Source organism: Trichosurus vulpecula, chromosome 9, assembly GCF_011100635.1.
Source record: "Trichosurus vulpecula isolate mTriVul1 chromosome 9, mTriVul1.pri, whole genome shotgun sequence".
In the NCBI taxonomy this organism is placed as follows: domain Eukaryota; kingdom Metazoa; phylum Chordata; class Mammalia; order Diprotodontia; family Phalangeridae; genus Trichosurus; species Trichosurus vulpecula.
This window is the reverse complement of record NC_050581.1, coordinates 36244970-36261367: the sequence shown is the minus strand read 5'-3', so window position 1 is coordinate 36261367 and position 16398 is coordinate 36244970. Positions and strand designations below refer to the sequence as shown.

Here is a 16398-nt window from a genome sequence, read left to right as displayed (position 1 = left end):
GTAAAATGAGCTGGAGAAAGAAATGGCAAAACCCTCCAGTGGTTTGCCAAAAAAAAACCCAAACGGGATCACATCACAAAGAGTGGGACATGACAGAAACAACTGAAGAACAAGAAGAAGATAATTCAATTTCTAACTTGTTTTTCATCAGGAGTAAATGGAGCAAACAATTCAGAGAGGTTTCTATAAGGAAACCAGGCACGGAAGCCAGAGTGTATGTGCAAAGGTACCAAGAAGGGAGGTGGAATGTTGCCTATAGGGAACTGCAAGTAGGCCAGTCTGTTTGGAATAATGAATATGTGAATAGCAATATTGGGAAATAAGCCTGGAAAGGTAGACTGGAATCAGATCGTGAAGTCCTTTAAATATCAAACAACAGGGTTCATATTTTATCCTAAAGGCAGTAGGGAAGTGCTTAATCAGACCCATGCTATTTTAAAAAAGTAAAAATATTTTGATGGCTATGTGGAGAATGGAAAGGCTTGGAAACAAGGAGAGGTTTAGGTGGGATAGTGTGGCCGAATGATAATTAGGGCCTAAACTAGGATGATGACTGTGTAAATAAGAAAAGGGGAAATATGTGAGAGATATCACAGGGAGGTAAAAACAAGATTTGGCAACAGATAATGCATAGGAGGTGAGGAAGAATAAAGAGTCGAGAATAACTTCAACATTGTTAACTTGGGTGACTAGAAGGATGTTGGTATGCTCATTAGAAATGGAAAAATTTGGAGAAGGGATGGATTTAAGGAAAGAGATAATAAGTTCTTTTAGGACACATTGAGTTTGAGATGGCTGTGGGAGATCTAGATGGTGACATCCAAGGTAGTTGATGTTGCATAACTTGAGTTCAGTAGAAAAATGAGAGCTTCTATGTTGGACATATTGAGTTTGAGATATCTAAAGGACATCCAATCCAAAATGTCTAATGGGAAGTTAGGTGATGTGGAATTGGACCCCAGGAAAGATATGTAGATGCTATGTAAATTGAGATATCATCTTTGTAAGAGTTTTGAACCTGTGGGAATTGATGGGGTCATCAGAGATATATATGTATGTGTGTGTGTGTGTGTATATATACACATATATATACATACAGAGAGAGAGAGAGAGAGGAGAGAGAGAGAATTCCCCTTAAAGTTAGGGGAAAGGACATTGATGATGATCAAGCAAGATACTGAGGAGTGGTCAAGTAGGTACGAGAACCGAAAGAGTACAGTGTCACACCCCTCCCACCCCTCCACTCCCCAAAAAAACCCAAACCTCTCAGAGATAAGAAAATGACTGGTAGCACCAAGTGCAACAAAGAAATCAAGATAGATGAGGATAGATATAATTAAACCCATGGGAGCTGATAAAATCATGCTGGGAGTGTAGGGAGAGAAGAGAAGAGGGCTCAAGACAAAACTCTAGGGCATACCCATACTTCACAGAGCTTACAATAGATACAGTGAATTGAAAAATAAATGGTTAGACAAAGAGAAAAACTAAGAGAAAACAGGCACAAAAGCCAATGGAGGAAGGAGTATCCAGAAGAGAGTGGTCAAAAGCTGAAGAGGTCTAGAAGAATGGGGATGGAGAAAAGACATATATAGCAATTAAGAGATATTAGTGGTCTTGAATAGAGAAGTTGCAGTCAAGTGGTGGGGGTTAGAGGAATAAGAAGTAGAGGCAACAAGTTTAGATAACCTTTTCTAAGTGTTTGGTTGTAAGAGGAAAGGGAGGTATAGGATGATCATTTAAAGAGAATGGCATGGTCAGGTGAAGGTTTTTTCTTACAGAAGTGGACTTATTGGGTATATTTGTAGGGAATAGGGAAGGGGGCCTTTCTGGAGTATATGTGTTCTTAACGGAGTCCTCGCAATGTGCCGATAACTTAAGATACGTTGTGGAAAAAGTATAATGAGGAAAACATGAATGTTTTGGAAAAAATTTTCCTTATTATCTTTGGGTGATTATGAACTCCTCGTAATGTGTGCTGCTATTGCTGCTTTTGCTTACCATCATGCATATTATTGGTTTCCAAATGTTCAATTGCCTTAAGCCTATTTATACCAACTTTTTCTTTTGTTATTATATAAAAATATTCTCCATCTTTTCATAACAGGATAGGCATGCACTTCTGGATGTGACCCCTAAAGCTGTGGATTTGTTAAACTATACCCAGTGGTTCCCAATTGTGATCTTCTTCAACCCAGACTCTAGACAGGGAGTGAAAACAATGAGACAGAGGTTGAATCCTACATCTAACAAGAGTTCTCGGAAGCTATACGATCAAGCCAGTAAACTAAAAAAGACTTGTGCCCATCTTTTTACAGGTAAGTACATTTTGACCTGGAATGCTTCAACAAGTGGGGCAAGAAGAGTTGGGGAGGGAAGGACTAAGTATGAATTTGGGAAAAGGTTTATGAAACTTTGGGAAAAGCAATGTAGTCTTACAATGTTGAATGTGCCATGATACATGAATTCTTTTTCATAGATCTAGAAGTGAAGTGACCCCAGAGGCCATCCAGTGTAACCTCATTTTACAGATGAGGAAACTGAGGTCCAGGGAGGTTAAGCAAGATCTCACAGGTGGTGTCAGAGGTGGGATATGAATCCCCATCCCCTGACTCTTGAGCCAGTACTCTTTCTACTGTAAGAGAATTGCTTGTATCTAGCAGAGAGGGTGTTTTTTTTTTTTTGTTGTTTTGTTTTGTTGTTGTGGGGCTTCAAACTAATTGCCCATATGTTCTGCCATTAGATGGCAAGTTTGTGTGCTCCAAATCTAGAAGCTTTTCTCTTTTGAGCTTTTTGTGTTGGTCTTTGATGAAAATGTGTGTTGGTGGATGAAATCATTTATCATATTTGGTTCCTTTCGATGTCTGTGTTCTCCTTGGTCTAAATAAGTGGGTGTAGATCCACTCTGTGGTATGATGGTATTTTAGTGGGGAAATGGGCATTCTTCATAGAACCATAGAATTTTGGGAGTTGGAAAGGGCCTGAGGGCCATCTAGTCCAAACTACTCATGAAAGCAATTAGATCTTTGATACTTTCTGTAAGTCTTAGAATGTGCGTATTATAGAAGTACTTTGGGGTTATATTCATATTAGTATAGATCTGGGTGGATAGGGACTGGGCCTGTGATTTCACTGATATAGTCAACTCCCCGTGTGAGGAAAGTCTGTGTACCAACACAAGTTATCAGCTTCTTTGCTTCTGATGGTCTTAGAGAGTTACCTAGACCAGCGAGAGGTTGAGTGAAGGATAGCACAACCAACATGTCTCAGATTCAAGACTTGAGCCTAGGGCTTCCTGTTTTTTTTTGCTGGGCTATGTATTCACTCTGCCACAATGCTTCTCTTTTATGAGGATTTATATAAGTTATGTGGCTACCGTAAATTACTATGTGATTGTGGTTATTTCCTAGGCATCCAAACCTAGGGCATACACTTATTTTAAGTTGTACATTTTTTAAAGCATCAGTAAATTTTGTAGGACTTTGGTGAAAATGACAAAAGTACAACATATCAACAACCAGAATTGCTGATTTTTCTACTGGAAAAGACTGATTCCAAGATAATAGTTTACCGAAGCATTTAATATGTTTTTTTTCTTTTAACACAAACTTTTAAGCTTTTCTCACTCTACCCCAAATAACAAGGAATCAACAGTAAAGTGTTGCCTTCATATTAATATTAGCAAATTAACTGTTATGGTGCTCTCTTTTTAAAAAAACAACACTATTTATTTATAATAGGAATATGTGTTTTGGTTTTTTTTTTCTATTTTGTTCCTAAATAGATTGAATACACATCACCCTCTCTGCCCTTTTTAGTTTATCTATATATAGAGTCTGTTGTACTTACATTTAGCTCCAGATAGAAACCAAGTTGTAACTTAGTAAAAACAGCATCTCCGTACCCTAATGCTCCTCTAGAATTTTCCATTTTATACTAAAGTGTGAGCTTAGGAGGTTTACTTTCAGATCATTTTTTTTTATATTATACAGCTGTGATATGGCCACAGATGGCAAAAAGGCACAGATCATATAGGACCATAATTAGGAAATGATAAATCATAATTATTCTTGGAAATTTCCAGATAAAATAGCTTATCCCCAAATGACAAGTGCAAGAGGTTTGATTTTTTTCCCCGCCTTGGCACAATATATTTAATTTTCTAGCTTCTTTGGACAACTTGAGATTTGAGATTTCCAAAGGTCAACAGTAGGATTTCATCAAAAAAAAAATAGTGATATATGCCACTAATGATAGTGCTTAAGTGCATGGTAGTTTGTCATGTTTATCTCTATTATTTAAACTGTACAATCTCAGAGTTGGAAAAAAACCTTAGACATCATTAATGACTGGATCTACTTATTACATGGATCGTTATAGTTTCACCTTTGTGTACAGGCATATGAATACATATGTACATTCATGTTTTAACAGAAATAAAATAATAGAACACTGTCATTGTTTTCTATTTGCTTTGCCTGTCTTCTTTTATGTGTGGCCACTATCATTTGCATGACTGATTTAGACCTATTATTAGACCTATAAATGCCAGTTTTCTGAGAATGATTAAGAATTATGTTCCAATGAACTTAATGTTCTGAATCATCACCGTGCAAAAGTCAGTAAGATTGCCCTATTCCTAGCGTCATCTCCTTCATCTTTTCTCCTCTTTGTTTTTTTCTGTCCTGTGAATGTTCATTTGTTGCCACATTGTAAAAGATAGTCTTTGTAAATGTTGTCCTTTTAAATTTTCATAAATACTAAAAGTGTTTGCATAAAGTTACAAGTATGGTAAATCTAATACCATTAGTACAGGACAAATTTGCTTGAGGGTAGCAGGGTCGTAAATAATCTAAAATTCTACAGATGATAAAAATATTTTTTGGTTTAGAAAGCATTTCATTAGCTAGAGGATATCCCTTCTAAATTATATTTTGAATATTGTACTTTGTTCAGGCTTACTTATTTATATTCTCTGAACACCTCCCAACTCAGAGTAGGTGGCAATAGCCCATAAAGCCTTTGGCTGAAAATTGTTAAACCAGCCTAGGATTAAATTGCTATGGGCAATCCAAGCACAGGCAAGGGAATTGCCTATTCTTTTAATATCATGCTTAATTCATTTTTGATTTCTCGTTTTGGGCCTCACAACAATTCTCTGAGTGAGATTCTATTAATATCCTAGGTGCTATAGATGAAGAAACTGAGGCCCAGAGAGGTTCACACAACTAGGAAGTGTCAGCAGCAGAATTCAAACTTCACAGTCCAATGCTTTCTCCATTATTAAATGATATAAATGTTACCTAGGAGAGGCAGCCTGAGATAGTGGATAGTTGGAGTCAGGAAGACCTGAGGTCACAACTTAACTCTGACATTTAACCAGCATGGGCAAATTACTTAATCTTTTTGAGCCTCAGGCAACTCTCTAAAGACTAGAAGTTAGAAACAGGTTGAGATTTTCATGAAAGGAGTTCACTGTATTCTTTTATTAAATTGGATCAAAGGTATATTAATAAAGCATGTCATTGTTTTACATAGACAAATGAGCAGTGTTTATATAGTCCTTTTTTAAGGAATGTCACTTATAACATACCTAATATTTTGTGATTCTGAAAATATGCTGTTACATTTGTTGTTGATGATGTCTTTAAGAGAACTTTTCTGAAATAGAAATTTCAATAGGAACTCCACAAATGCAATTTTGTGATACCAAAGTAAGAAGGCACTGGATTTGGAATAAGAGAACCTGAGTTTGAATCCCAACTTCACTAATTTTACTTTCTATATTACCTTAGGCAAATCATTTAACCTCTCTGGGTCTCAAATTACCTCATATGAAAACTGAGAGGGCTGGATTTGCTGACCTAGAGGTCTGTCTTAAATCTATGATGCTTATGATTTTAACAGCTAAGTTACTAAGTTTTAATTTTGTTCTATGTCTGATATTAAAATGGCCATTAAAATTTCTTATTTAGCCACATCTAGGTGGCTCAGAGGATAGAACATTGGACATAGATCAGAAATCCCAAGTTCAAATGCTACATCAAACAGTTACTTGTAGTGTGAACCTGGACAAGTCACTTAATCTCTTTGTGCCTCACTCTTGTCTTTTATAAAGTTAGGATAATAATAACCCCTACCACAAAGGGCTATTGTGAGGATCAAGTGAGTTAACATATATAAAATGTTTAGCAAAAATGCTATCTTTGTTTTTATGAATATGACAGAACCGATGGAATAACAATGTTTTAAGTAGAATATCTTTAGTTAGGAAAATATGGTCATTTTATGAAAATACGTCTTTATTTTCAATAGGTACAATCAATCTCAATTCAGCCAATGACAGCTGGTTTGGCAGCTTAAAAGATTTAATTCAACAGCAGCAAGGAGAAGCAGTCTGGGTGTCTGAAGGAAAGGTACGTAAAAAGGACGTCCCACTACTCCATCCAACTTTTTCATTTTCAGAATCTAAACAAAGTAGTGATATAATGAACCTATTTCCATAAAAATGGAATTAAACAGGTTTAGCACAGTTCTGAATTTAATAAATCCTTTTGCAACAAATAGGAAATGTAAAGGACTTTGGAAAAGAAAGCCACATACAATGTATAGAAACCCTACATGCACTTCTCTTCTTACTTTTAAGATACAAAGTAGTGTTAAAATTCCCTTATATACAAGTCAGAGTATAGTTTTTGAGAGGCAGGAAGAACATAGAAATAGCTAATTCAGAAGACAGTGATGAAAATAATTTTTAAAATGTATGACTAGAAGCTAAAAAGAAAAGAAAAACAAACCTGAAATCAATTGCCTAGAGAAGAGACAAGGAGAGATTATTTGGAACAGGTGACTAAACTGAGAGGATGCCTATCAATTGGGGAATGACTTAACAAGTTGTGGTATGTGAATGTAATGGAATACTGTTGTGCTATAAGAAATGATGAACCAGGCAGATTTCAGAAAAACCAGGAAAAACTATATAAACTGATGCTGAGTGAGCAGAACCGGGAGAACATCGTACACAGTAACAGTCACATTGTGTGATGATCATCTTCGATAGATCTAGTTCTTCTCAGCAATACAATGATCTAAGATGATTCCAAAACACTCATGATGGGAAATGCTATCCACATTTGGAGAAAGAACTATGGAGTCTGAATACAGATCAAAGCATACTATTTTTACTTTTTTTTTATCATGTTTTTTCCCTTTTTTTCTGATTCTTCTTTCACAACATGACTAATGTAGGAAAATGTTTAATATAATTGTACATGTATAACCTATATCAGGTTGCTTGCTGTCTTGGGAAGGGGGGAGGGAAGGAGAAAAAAATTGGAATTCAAAATCTTAGAAAAGTGAATCTTTACAGATAATTAGAAAAAATCAAATATTATTAAGTGGGGCAGAGGAAGAAGGAATAGGTGACAGAGGGTAGTTACAAAATCTCCTTTGCTGAAGTATTTTTTTATATTTAGTATTTTGTTTTTCCCCAGTTGCATGTAAAAACCATTTTTAACATTTGTTTTTAAAACTTTGAGTTCCAAATTCTCCCTGCCTCCCTCTCTTACCCCACCTCCCCAGACCCCCATTGAGAAGGCAAGCAATTCAATATACATTATATATGTATAGTCAAGCAAAATATTTTGATAATAGTCATATGGTAAAAGAAAACATAGACCAAAAAAAAAAAACTCAAGGAAAATAAAGGAAAAAAAAGTATGCTTCAATCTCTATTCAGACACCATCAGTTCTTTCTCTGGGGTTGGATAGTGTCCTTCAGAGCTGTTTTGGATCCTTCTATTGCTGAGAATAGCTAAGTCAGTGCTGGAAGTATTTTAAACTAGTATAGCTTCTAGTGAGTGAGGTTACTTGAGGAAGAAAAACGTAGTGGACAGATCAAGTCCTTACAACAAAGTAAACCCACCCCCTTCCACCCTATCCAACCCTTACAAAGTTTTGGTGTAGAATCAGTGAGACATCTCCTCCTAAAAAAACCCCACACACAAATCAAAATATTTTGCTTGTATGAAAATAACCACTGTCCAAGTAATATTTTTTTTAAAAAGTTCATGAATAACTCTAACACTAAAAATGTATATGTAGGGCCAAGTCCATTTTCATCAGAAGTGGAGACAAAGGGAAGGTGGCAGGCAAGCCAAAGGGAGGCTATTGAAGAAGCTGTCCCCAAACAAACCCCCAAGGGCTAATGGGAGAATGATGGGAGGCAGAAAAAGACTTTTGGGAGTTGAACTCCAAGTGGGACTTTGAAAAAGGAGCTGCCACTATAGGAAATGATGAGCAGACAGATTTCAGAAAAACCTGGGAAGACCTACATGAACTGATGCAAAGTGAAAGTAATAACAATATTGTATGATGATCAACTGTGAATGACTTAACTATTCAGTGATTCAAGACAATTCCAAAGGTCTCATGATGAAAAATGCTATCCATGTCCAGAGAAAGAGTCTGAATGCAGAGCAAAGCATACTATTTTTCATTTGGGGTTTTTTTCCATTTCTTCTTTCACAACGTGACTAATATGGAAACATGTTTTACATGATTGCACATCTATAATCTATATCAAATTGCTTACTATTTTAGGGAGGGGAAGGAGAAAATTTGGAACTCAAGTATTTTTTAAAATAATGTTAAAAATCATCTTTATATGTAATTGAAAAAAATAACATACTATTAAAAAAAAAAGAAGTTACCCCTATAGCTTCCCCCAGTCACTGGGAACTTCCCAGTGACTTCTAGTCCTGGGTTTTTATGGTGTGATCATCTTGTACTTGAGATGCATTGTTGCTACTTTAAGATATCAGGAGTCTTTGTAATTGTTAGTTTTTTGTGATTGGCATTAGTAAGCTATATAATGTATTAATTTTCTGGATGTCATTATTCAGGCAACAAATGTAAATAAGCCATCCATTTATGTGAGATACAAAGTTGTACATAATACGGTTTCAGCCTTCAAGGAGCTTAAGTTTAGTAAGAAGGAGATATACGACTTGCAGAGTAATAGCTACAATACAAGGCACTATGTAATAAATAAGTTTCTCGCGAAACTGCACAAACTTGGTACTATAAAAATGAAATGGAAGATGAGCTTCATGAAAGAAGATGTCATTTGAGCTGGGCCATGAAGAATGAATTGGCTCTATTTTGATAGGTGGATATATTGTGGAAAGAGTTTCTAGGTAAAGCAAACATTATGAATAAAATCACAATCAGATGATCCTGTACATTTATAGGAAATGGTGACTACTCTACTTGGGGGGTATTCTAATAAAACACAAAGGGCAGTTTGGAGCTGGAGTGTACCAGGCCTTGAATGCCTTGAAATTTTAAACTTGATTTAGTAGATGAGAGAGGGGTTGGAATTTTTGAGCAATTACAGTCGCACTTCAAAAGACTTATCTATGGTGGTGTGCAGATTGGAGTGAAGAAGATTGGCACAAGGAAATTAGTTTGTGCCTAAGAATAGAACTGAAGATTGTAGTCAATATTTAAAACTCAAAAGGAGAGTCATTAAAATGGAATATTAAAATTTAGAAGGTAGCTATGAAGTCTTACCCCATTAAGTCAAAGGTAGTTTTAAGACAGGTCTGATTAATTACTCTGTGACCTTTAAACTATTCTTGAACATGAACTTTCAGCATTGTTGACAAGCTTGACTAACTCCACAAAATCCTCTTTCCCTCCCTGCTTTCCAAGTTGGAAGGAATGGATGACGATATGGATGACCGAATGTCCTACCTAACTGCTATGGGTGCTGACTATCTGAGCTGTGACAGCCGCTTAATCAGCGACTTCGAAGACACAGATGGAGAAGGAGGTGCGTACACTGATAATGAACTTGATGAACCATCAGAGGAGCCCCAAGTTTCTTCAATTACCCGCTCATCTGAACCAGTGCAACATGAAGAGGTGAGACATAAACCCTGCCAGCAATTGCATTAAATCCTGCCCACTGACAGAAAAAAAATCTGTGAAGTGAGCAAAGAGATGATTTTCTCTTATTCATCTTTCTCCTTTCTTCACTTATTTACCTCAATCAGAAGCATTTTGGTAATCATTTGTTAGTAAATTGGATAGCAAAAGACATCCATTGATAGTCTAGGTCAGGGCTTCTTAAACTTTTTCCACTCGCGATGCCTTTTCTTGTTTCAGCAGCACTCATTGGCATTGCATGGGGTGGCAGCATGAACAGTGCAAAGTGCACATGCCGCGTGTTCAGAACCAAGGCTGCAGTGAAGTCATGCAATGCAACATGGGCCAGCACTGCCAGAAACACCTTCGATTTGTTACATGTTTGATTTTGAATTTAATTTTTGCTCATTGTGCATTCAGAAAACTTTTACTGTTGTCACAACCCACAGTTTAAGAAGCACTGGTCTAGGTAGCCATATGCTCTGCTATGTATGGATTCTAAATAGTCGGATGTTCCTTTTAAATACTGTTTTAGCATGTATTTCGTGTTTGTCATTTGGTTCCATCTCTCCCCAATCAGCTTCCCCTACTTTGATTTTTCAAAATATTATTAATATATGTGTATATATATAATACATCCATATATATATATGCTTTGCATATGAACATTAACATATATATGCACATATTGATCTGTTCAAATGAGGTTATGTATATATGTGTGATTGCTACTGATTTTTTCTTTTGTTCTATAGTCGATTTCAATGAATGAAATTTGTGAATTTGCTGTTTATTAAATGAAAAGAGAAAATAAAATTGAGTGAAAAAGGCCACGCTTCCTAAAAACAGCTACATAAAACTAGAAAGAGAGTTTTAGAGAAGAAAATCTTTAGGTTCATATGAGTTTTATTATACCATTTCTGAGGTAAAGCTCAAAATAATAATATTAGGTAGAATAATAAAAGGAATGGAGATAGGAGATAGAAGAGCTAGTCCTGGATTCAGGAAGATCAGGGTCCAGGTCCTAAATCTGGCCCAGCCAAGACTGTCTGGGTAGTGAATTCACTGGTCTAGACCAAATAAAAAGTAAACTAATAAAATTTTAACCTAAGTTTTTCATTCAAAAAATTTTAGGCCTATTAGATTCAAGGCTTCAAACATATCTCTGATCTCCATGGAGTTTATGCTCTATTGGAACAGACTTTTAACTCTGATGGGAAAATTGTTCTCCAATAAATAGTATATGCTTATAGCAATTCACACAGCAAGAAATTTATTTTAAAAGCACAGAAATTTAAAATTTTAAGTACTTTTAAAATAATTAAAAATATACGTATCTGGGTTCCACTCAAAATCTGACTCTACATTAAACCTAACACAAAGTAGACAACATCCCAGGAAGTAAGAAAAGCTGTTACTTAGGTCTCTCTGCACTGATGGTCTTGTTGTAAGTGAACCTTCATCTCTTATAGAGCATAAGGAAACCCAGCCCTGAGCCAAGGGGTCAGATGAGGAGGGCTGCTAGTAGAGACCAACTTAGGGATACTAGCCCACCTCCAGCATTCAAGCCTGAGCCACCAAAGGTATGTTGCTGGGAAAGAAAAGAAACTTTGTTTCTCCAAAATGGCACCCTAATCTCAGCCGTAAATCCTTCAAGAATAAAAACCTGCTTTTCCCTAAGATCAAGACTGAGTTTAACATGTTGGATTGAGCCTTAGGCTTTGAATTGGGAAGGCCTGTGTTCTAAATCCCACCTCAGCTGTTTTTTTAGCTGAAAAATAGAAATAATAATACTTGTAGAAATTAGAATATTATTGTAAGTTTCAACCAAGATTATTATATATCGTTATTGTTTAGTCATTTTTCAGTCATGTCTGACTCTTTGTGACCCCATTTGGGGTTTTCTTGGCAAAGATACTGGAGTGGTTTGCCATTTCCTTCTCCAACTCATTTGACAGATGAGGACATTGAGGCAAACAGGGTTGAGTGACTTGTCCAGGGTCACATGCCTAGTATCTGAGGCTGGATTTAAAGTCAGGTCTTCTTGACTCCAATGCCAGCATTCTATTTACTGAGCCATCTACCTGCCCTCTATTTGGGTATCAAGAGTATAGTAACCCACTTATTTAAGATAAAGATAATCTGGAGGGCAGCATGTTCTGTTGGAAAGATCACTGAGGCTAGAATCAAGATTTGCAATTAGAGGAGCTAGGTTCAAGTCCTGAGTTTTCTACTTAGTAGATATGTACCTTTGGCAAATCACATAACCTCTCGAAGCCTTTGTTTCCTTCTCTGTAAAATCAAAATGTTGAATTACCTGCCCTTCTAAGGTCCTTTTCAGCTCAATCTGTGATCCTATGACCTGAATTTAAATTTTACCTCTTAACTCCTACTATCTGTATGGCATTGGGCAAATCACCTTTAACTTACCTGGGGCTCAGCTTCCTTATCTAAAGTGAAGGGGTTAGGCTAAAGAAATTCTGTGGTTTCTTGCAGTTCTAGACCCAAGATCCTATGATGAAAACTCAAGCTAAATATGTTTTTGCTATCTGCAGGCCAAATTCCAAAACAAAGAGGAACCCTATGACATTCCCAAGTCCTATGAATACAAACCAAACAACTCTGTTACTGCCAGTAATGAAATTTCCGGGGCAGCCACTAAAACATATGCTCCACCTGTTCCTGTAAAACCTGCCTTTGGACGTTCTATATTGAAGCCTTCTGCAGCTACTTTCTCTTCCCAAGAAAATGAGGAGGAGGAAGGAAATGGGGAAGAAACAGAAAATACTCCCAAGTCAGTTCTGGGCAAAGTTAAAATATTTGAGAAGATGGATCACAAGGCAAGGATACAGAGAATACAAGAACTCCAAGAAGCACAGAATGCAAGGGTAAAATATATTTTAAAAAATGAAATCTGCCTGGGTTGTTTTATTTGTTTTATGGAATATAGGATCACTTGAGTAAATTGTGCATGTTAGCATATTGGTTTCCATTTGAATCTTGGAGATGGAGTGAAAAATTGTTTTCTCCAAAGGTAATATGTTTACGTTGTTGAGTGTTTGAAGTTTAAACTGCTTCAAAAAACTTTGTTACTGAAAATAACAAAATTTTCTTACTGCTAGATTAAAAGTCTTGGGGGCTTCTTTTGCCCAGTGGATATACCTGTCATTATCAGTCAAATCTGTCACAGACAAGCATGAATGCTTATGGGTATCTTTCACATTTCGATGTCACTGGATATAACCCACCCATGAAAAGTATGAGATAGCCCCATCTACTTTTCCTTCTTTCCTAGATTTTAATAACAGATATAATTGTCAGATATCAGTTTCAAACACTCCACTAGTATGGTTGCTCTGGGTCATGGAAGCATGAAGGAAAGGGGGAAAGCCTCAGCTTCCTTCAGGTCCACTGGCCAGTTCTTCTAACTTCTTCATCTCTCATCACAGCTTGAAATTGCTCAGAAGCATCCTGACATCTATGCTGTCCCCATCAAAGCACCAAAACCAGACCCCAGCTCATCCCAGGTCACAAGGTAAGGGGCAGGTCAAGTCTCCCTTAGGTCTTAACTGTCTGACTGTGATGTTGTTAAGAGCCAAAGTTTACAAATTTTATGTTTGCCATTTTCTGAAGCCATGTTGTCTGCCGTAAAGATTTAGAGCTTGTTGACTTTCTTTTTCCTGCTTTTCCTCTGAATACCAGAGAAGTCCAGAGGGTTTATTTTCAAAGCCAACTAATTAATTTCCTGACTGACTAAAAGAAGTCTAAGGATGAAGGAGATGTCAAATATTTCTGTCACTATACCGAAAATTCATTCACTGAAATGTTAAATGAGCTATTAGATTATTTGAGAGAGAATGGCAATGGAATGAATAGCATAATGGCAAAGGAACTCATGGGTCCTAAAGTTGATTTTTACAGAATTTTCTTCTGTGATTTCACCTTTTAACCCTTTCAATATCTCTATTCTGTCACCTGTAAAATTAGGATTCATTTGCTAAAATGTTTGCCTCAAGGGAGTCATAAAAGTCAGTGAACTAGTTCTTGGTAAAGTACTTTTAAGTACTGAGAATAAGAGGAATGTTTGCCATCATGGCCAACTCTATGCTAGATTGCTTCCCAGTTCTTAGAAAGGGGGAAAAATCAAATTTCCTTATTATGAGTGTGCCATATAGATGCTAGAATTTTGATACACAGTTGCATAAAGATAAATGGAAGTTTCCTCCTTAATAGTAGAGGGGAAAAATGTGTAGCATACTCATCTGAATCATCAGTCTCAATGAAGGGGTGCACTGATATGGATAATTGAAACTGGCAGATCATCCACCCTGCTATGAATCAGATCTGCACACCCCATGGCAGACAAACTTGTCACAGGAAATAAAGTCAGAACTGTAATTCACCTAGATGAGAGCAAAATTTGTGTGAGTCAGTGCTTTAGTTACCACCTTCCCCAAGGGCTGTGAATTTAGCTATTTTTCTCATGTTGACCTTAGGTGGGAGCAGAAATAATTCCTTACTTATTATTTCAGGAAAAAATATTAACTTTGCTACCCTTTCCAGAAATAAATTTAAAATGGTTTTCCTTACATGGTTTTACTAACCTTTGTTATGCCACCACCACCATTTAAATCATCTAAGCTAGGGTCCACAGACCACCATGAATTTAGATGGGGGGAAAAATTATGCCTTCAGTTTCACTGATCTCTAACTGAAATTTAGTGCCTCCTTCAATTAAGAATATATGCAATAAATATTATGCTAAGAAATGGTCTGTAGACTTCATGACACTGCTAAAGAGTCCCATGATACCAACAACAATAACAATCCCCAAAATGGTTAAGAGCCCTTGATTTAAAGGATTATGTAACTGATAACACTTAACTTATTAGTTCCAGACCCCCTGAGCCTCAGAAACCACCTTCAAGACTATACCAAGATTCTAGGGGAAGTTACAGCAGTGACATTGAAGAAGAAGAATACCGCCAGCAGTTGTCAGAACATTCCAAGCGTGGATATTATGGACAGCCAGCTAGATACCGGGATACTGAATTATAGATTTTGTTGCATTCTGAGTGTTCCTGTCGCCACATCAAAATAGCACTCCTAGTAAATCCCAGTGATGGCAATTGTTCAGTTAAAATAGACTTTGAAGATCTGGTGGGGCTTAAAATTATATTTTTTTGGAATGGGGTGGGGTGGGGGGTGGAGGGAGGTTGATAGTTTGAGACAAATCCACACACTGGAACTAGAGCACATCATTTTTGTAAATGGGTTGGGGTTTTGTTGTTTGCTCAGCATTAAGTGAAACACTACTGTCCCATTGCTGTTTCTTGTTTCACATGGACCAAAAGCTATTTCAAGAGGTGTATTAATTTGTTTTCATATTTTTAATATTTGTATTAAATGTTAACTATTTTTCTTCATTACAGCTGCCTTTAGGAGATTGTACTGATATAGGCAGAAATGTAAGAAAAGGAATAAGAACACTTGGGCTGAATTAAGTTCAAAGAAGTATTTTATTAAGTATTTTATTACTGCTCTCAAAGTGCCTTTAACAAGAAATGTCTTAAATTTTCTTCCTGCAATAATTATGCAAAGCCATAATGGACTAAAGAGTTTTTTGACTAATTTTTGTACTTGTTCATAGCTAGAGCTTTCCTGCATGGCATCTCATTGCCAAGGTTTTTATCTATGTGAGTCCTGGTTCTTTGCATTTGTGCTTGTATGTGTACATAATATATATATATATATATAAAAAGATGTCCTTGGTAGTGTGGCTGTACTACTAAGAAGCTTGAAGACCAAAAAGATGATGTAGAAATTCAGTTCATTATGGTTTTTAACCTTGTATTCCACAGAATCAAATAAATAATCTATAAAAGCACTTCCCATTGTGCTTTGTTAAATATATGTGTATATATATGTATGTGTGTGCGTGTATACATGTATATGTGTGTGTATATATATGTATATACACACATACACACATATGTTGACAATGAGGGCTGTATGTGTTTTAACTGAATAAAAAGCAGTACGTTGCAATGATTCAATGTGTGATATTATATTTCCTAGAGTTAAAATATATTCAGAATATAAACTTTGTAACTTGATATAGCATATGTGATTCAAAAAACACTGCATTTAGAAAAGAAGAAAAGGAGGAAGATATGTCTTGGTTTATTTGCTAAATTAATGCACATTATATCATACTTCAGGTGGTCATTAACAATTAAAGCTGGAAGAGACCTTAGTAATAATATTGATAAAACCACCCTAGCTGAGAACAAGCATAGAACAAGGGGCAGAAACTTAGCTGGGTGGTTCTGAGTCCAGGAAAAGTGTTGACTCAGTTCTAGCCCTTAGCCCAACACATAAGTTTACAGTGGAAAAAAGAGGAAAGGAGACACAGACTAAAGGTGAGTCAACAGCTAAGTCACTCTGAACCTGTAGGACTTAACCAGT

General features: G+C 36.4%; 1 protein-coding gene across 4 annotated transcripts in view; it reads left to right on the top strand.

Moving 5' to 3' along the window:
- Window positions 1–15981, top strand: part of TJP2 (tight junction protein 2) — a 128079-nt gene extending 112098 nt beyond the window's left edge. For 3 of the 4 annotated variants that reach the window (XM_036737825.1, XM_036737824.1, XM_036737826.1), the window contains exons 17-23: window positions 2108–2318; window positions 6316–6416; window positions 9715–9927; window positions 11403–11513; window positions 12486–12818; window positions 13380–13465; window positions 14823–15981. In XM_036737825.1, coding sequence (XP_036593720.1) covers window positions 2108–2318; window positions 6316–6416; window positions 9715–9927; window positions 11403–11513; window positions 12486–12818; window positions 13380–13465; window positions 14823–14988 — 1221 coding nt within the window. In that variant the 3' untranslated portion in view covers window positions 14989–15981. The remainder of the gene's footprint in view (window positions 1–2107; window positions 2319–6315; window positions 6417–9714; window positions 9928–11402; window positions 11514–12485; window positions 12819–13379; window positions 13466–14822) is intronic. The other variant, XM_036737827.1, reaches the window with a different exon arrangement.
- Window positions 15982–16398: the final 417 nt, after the last annotated feature.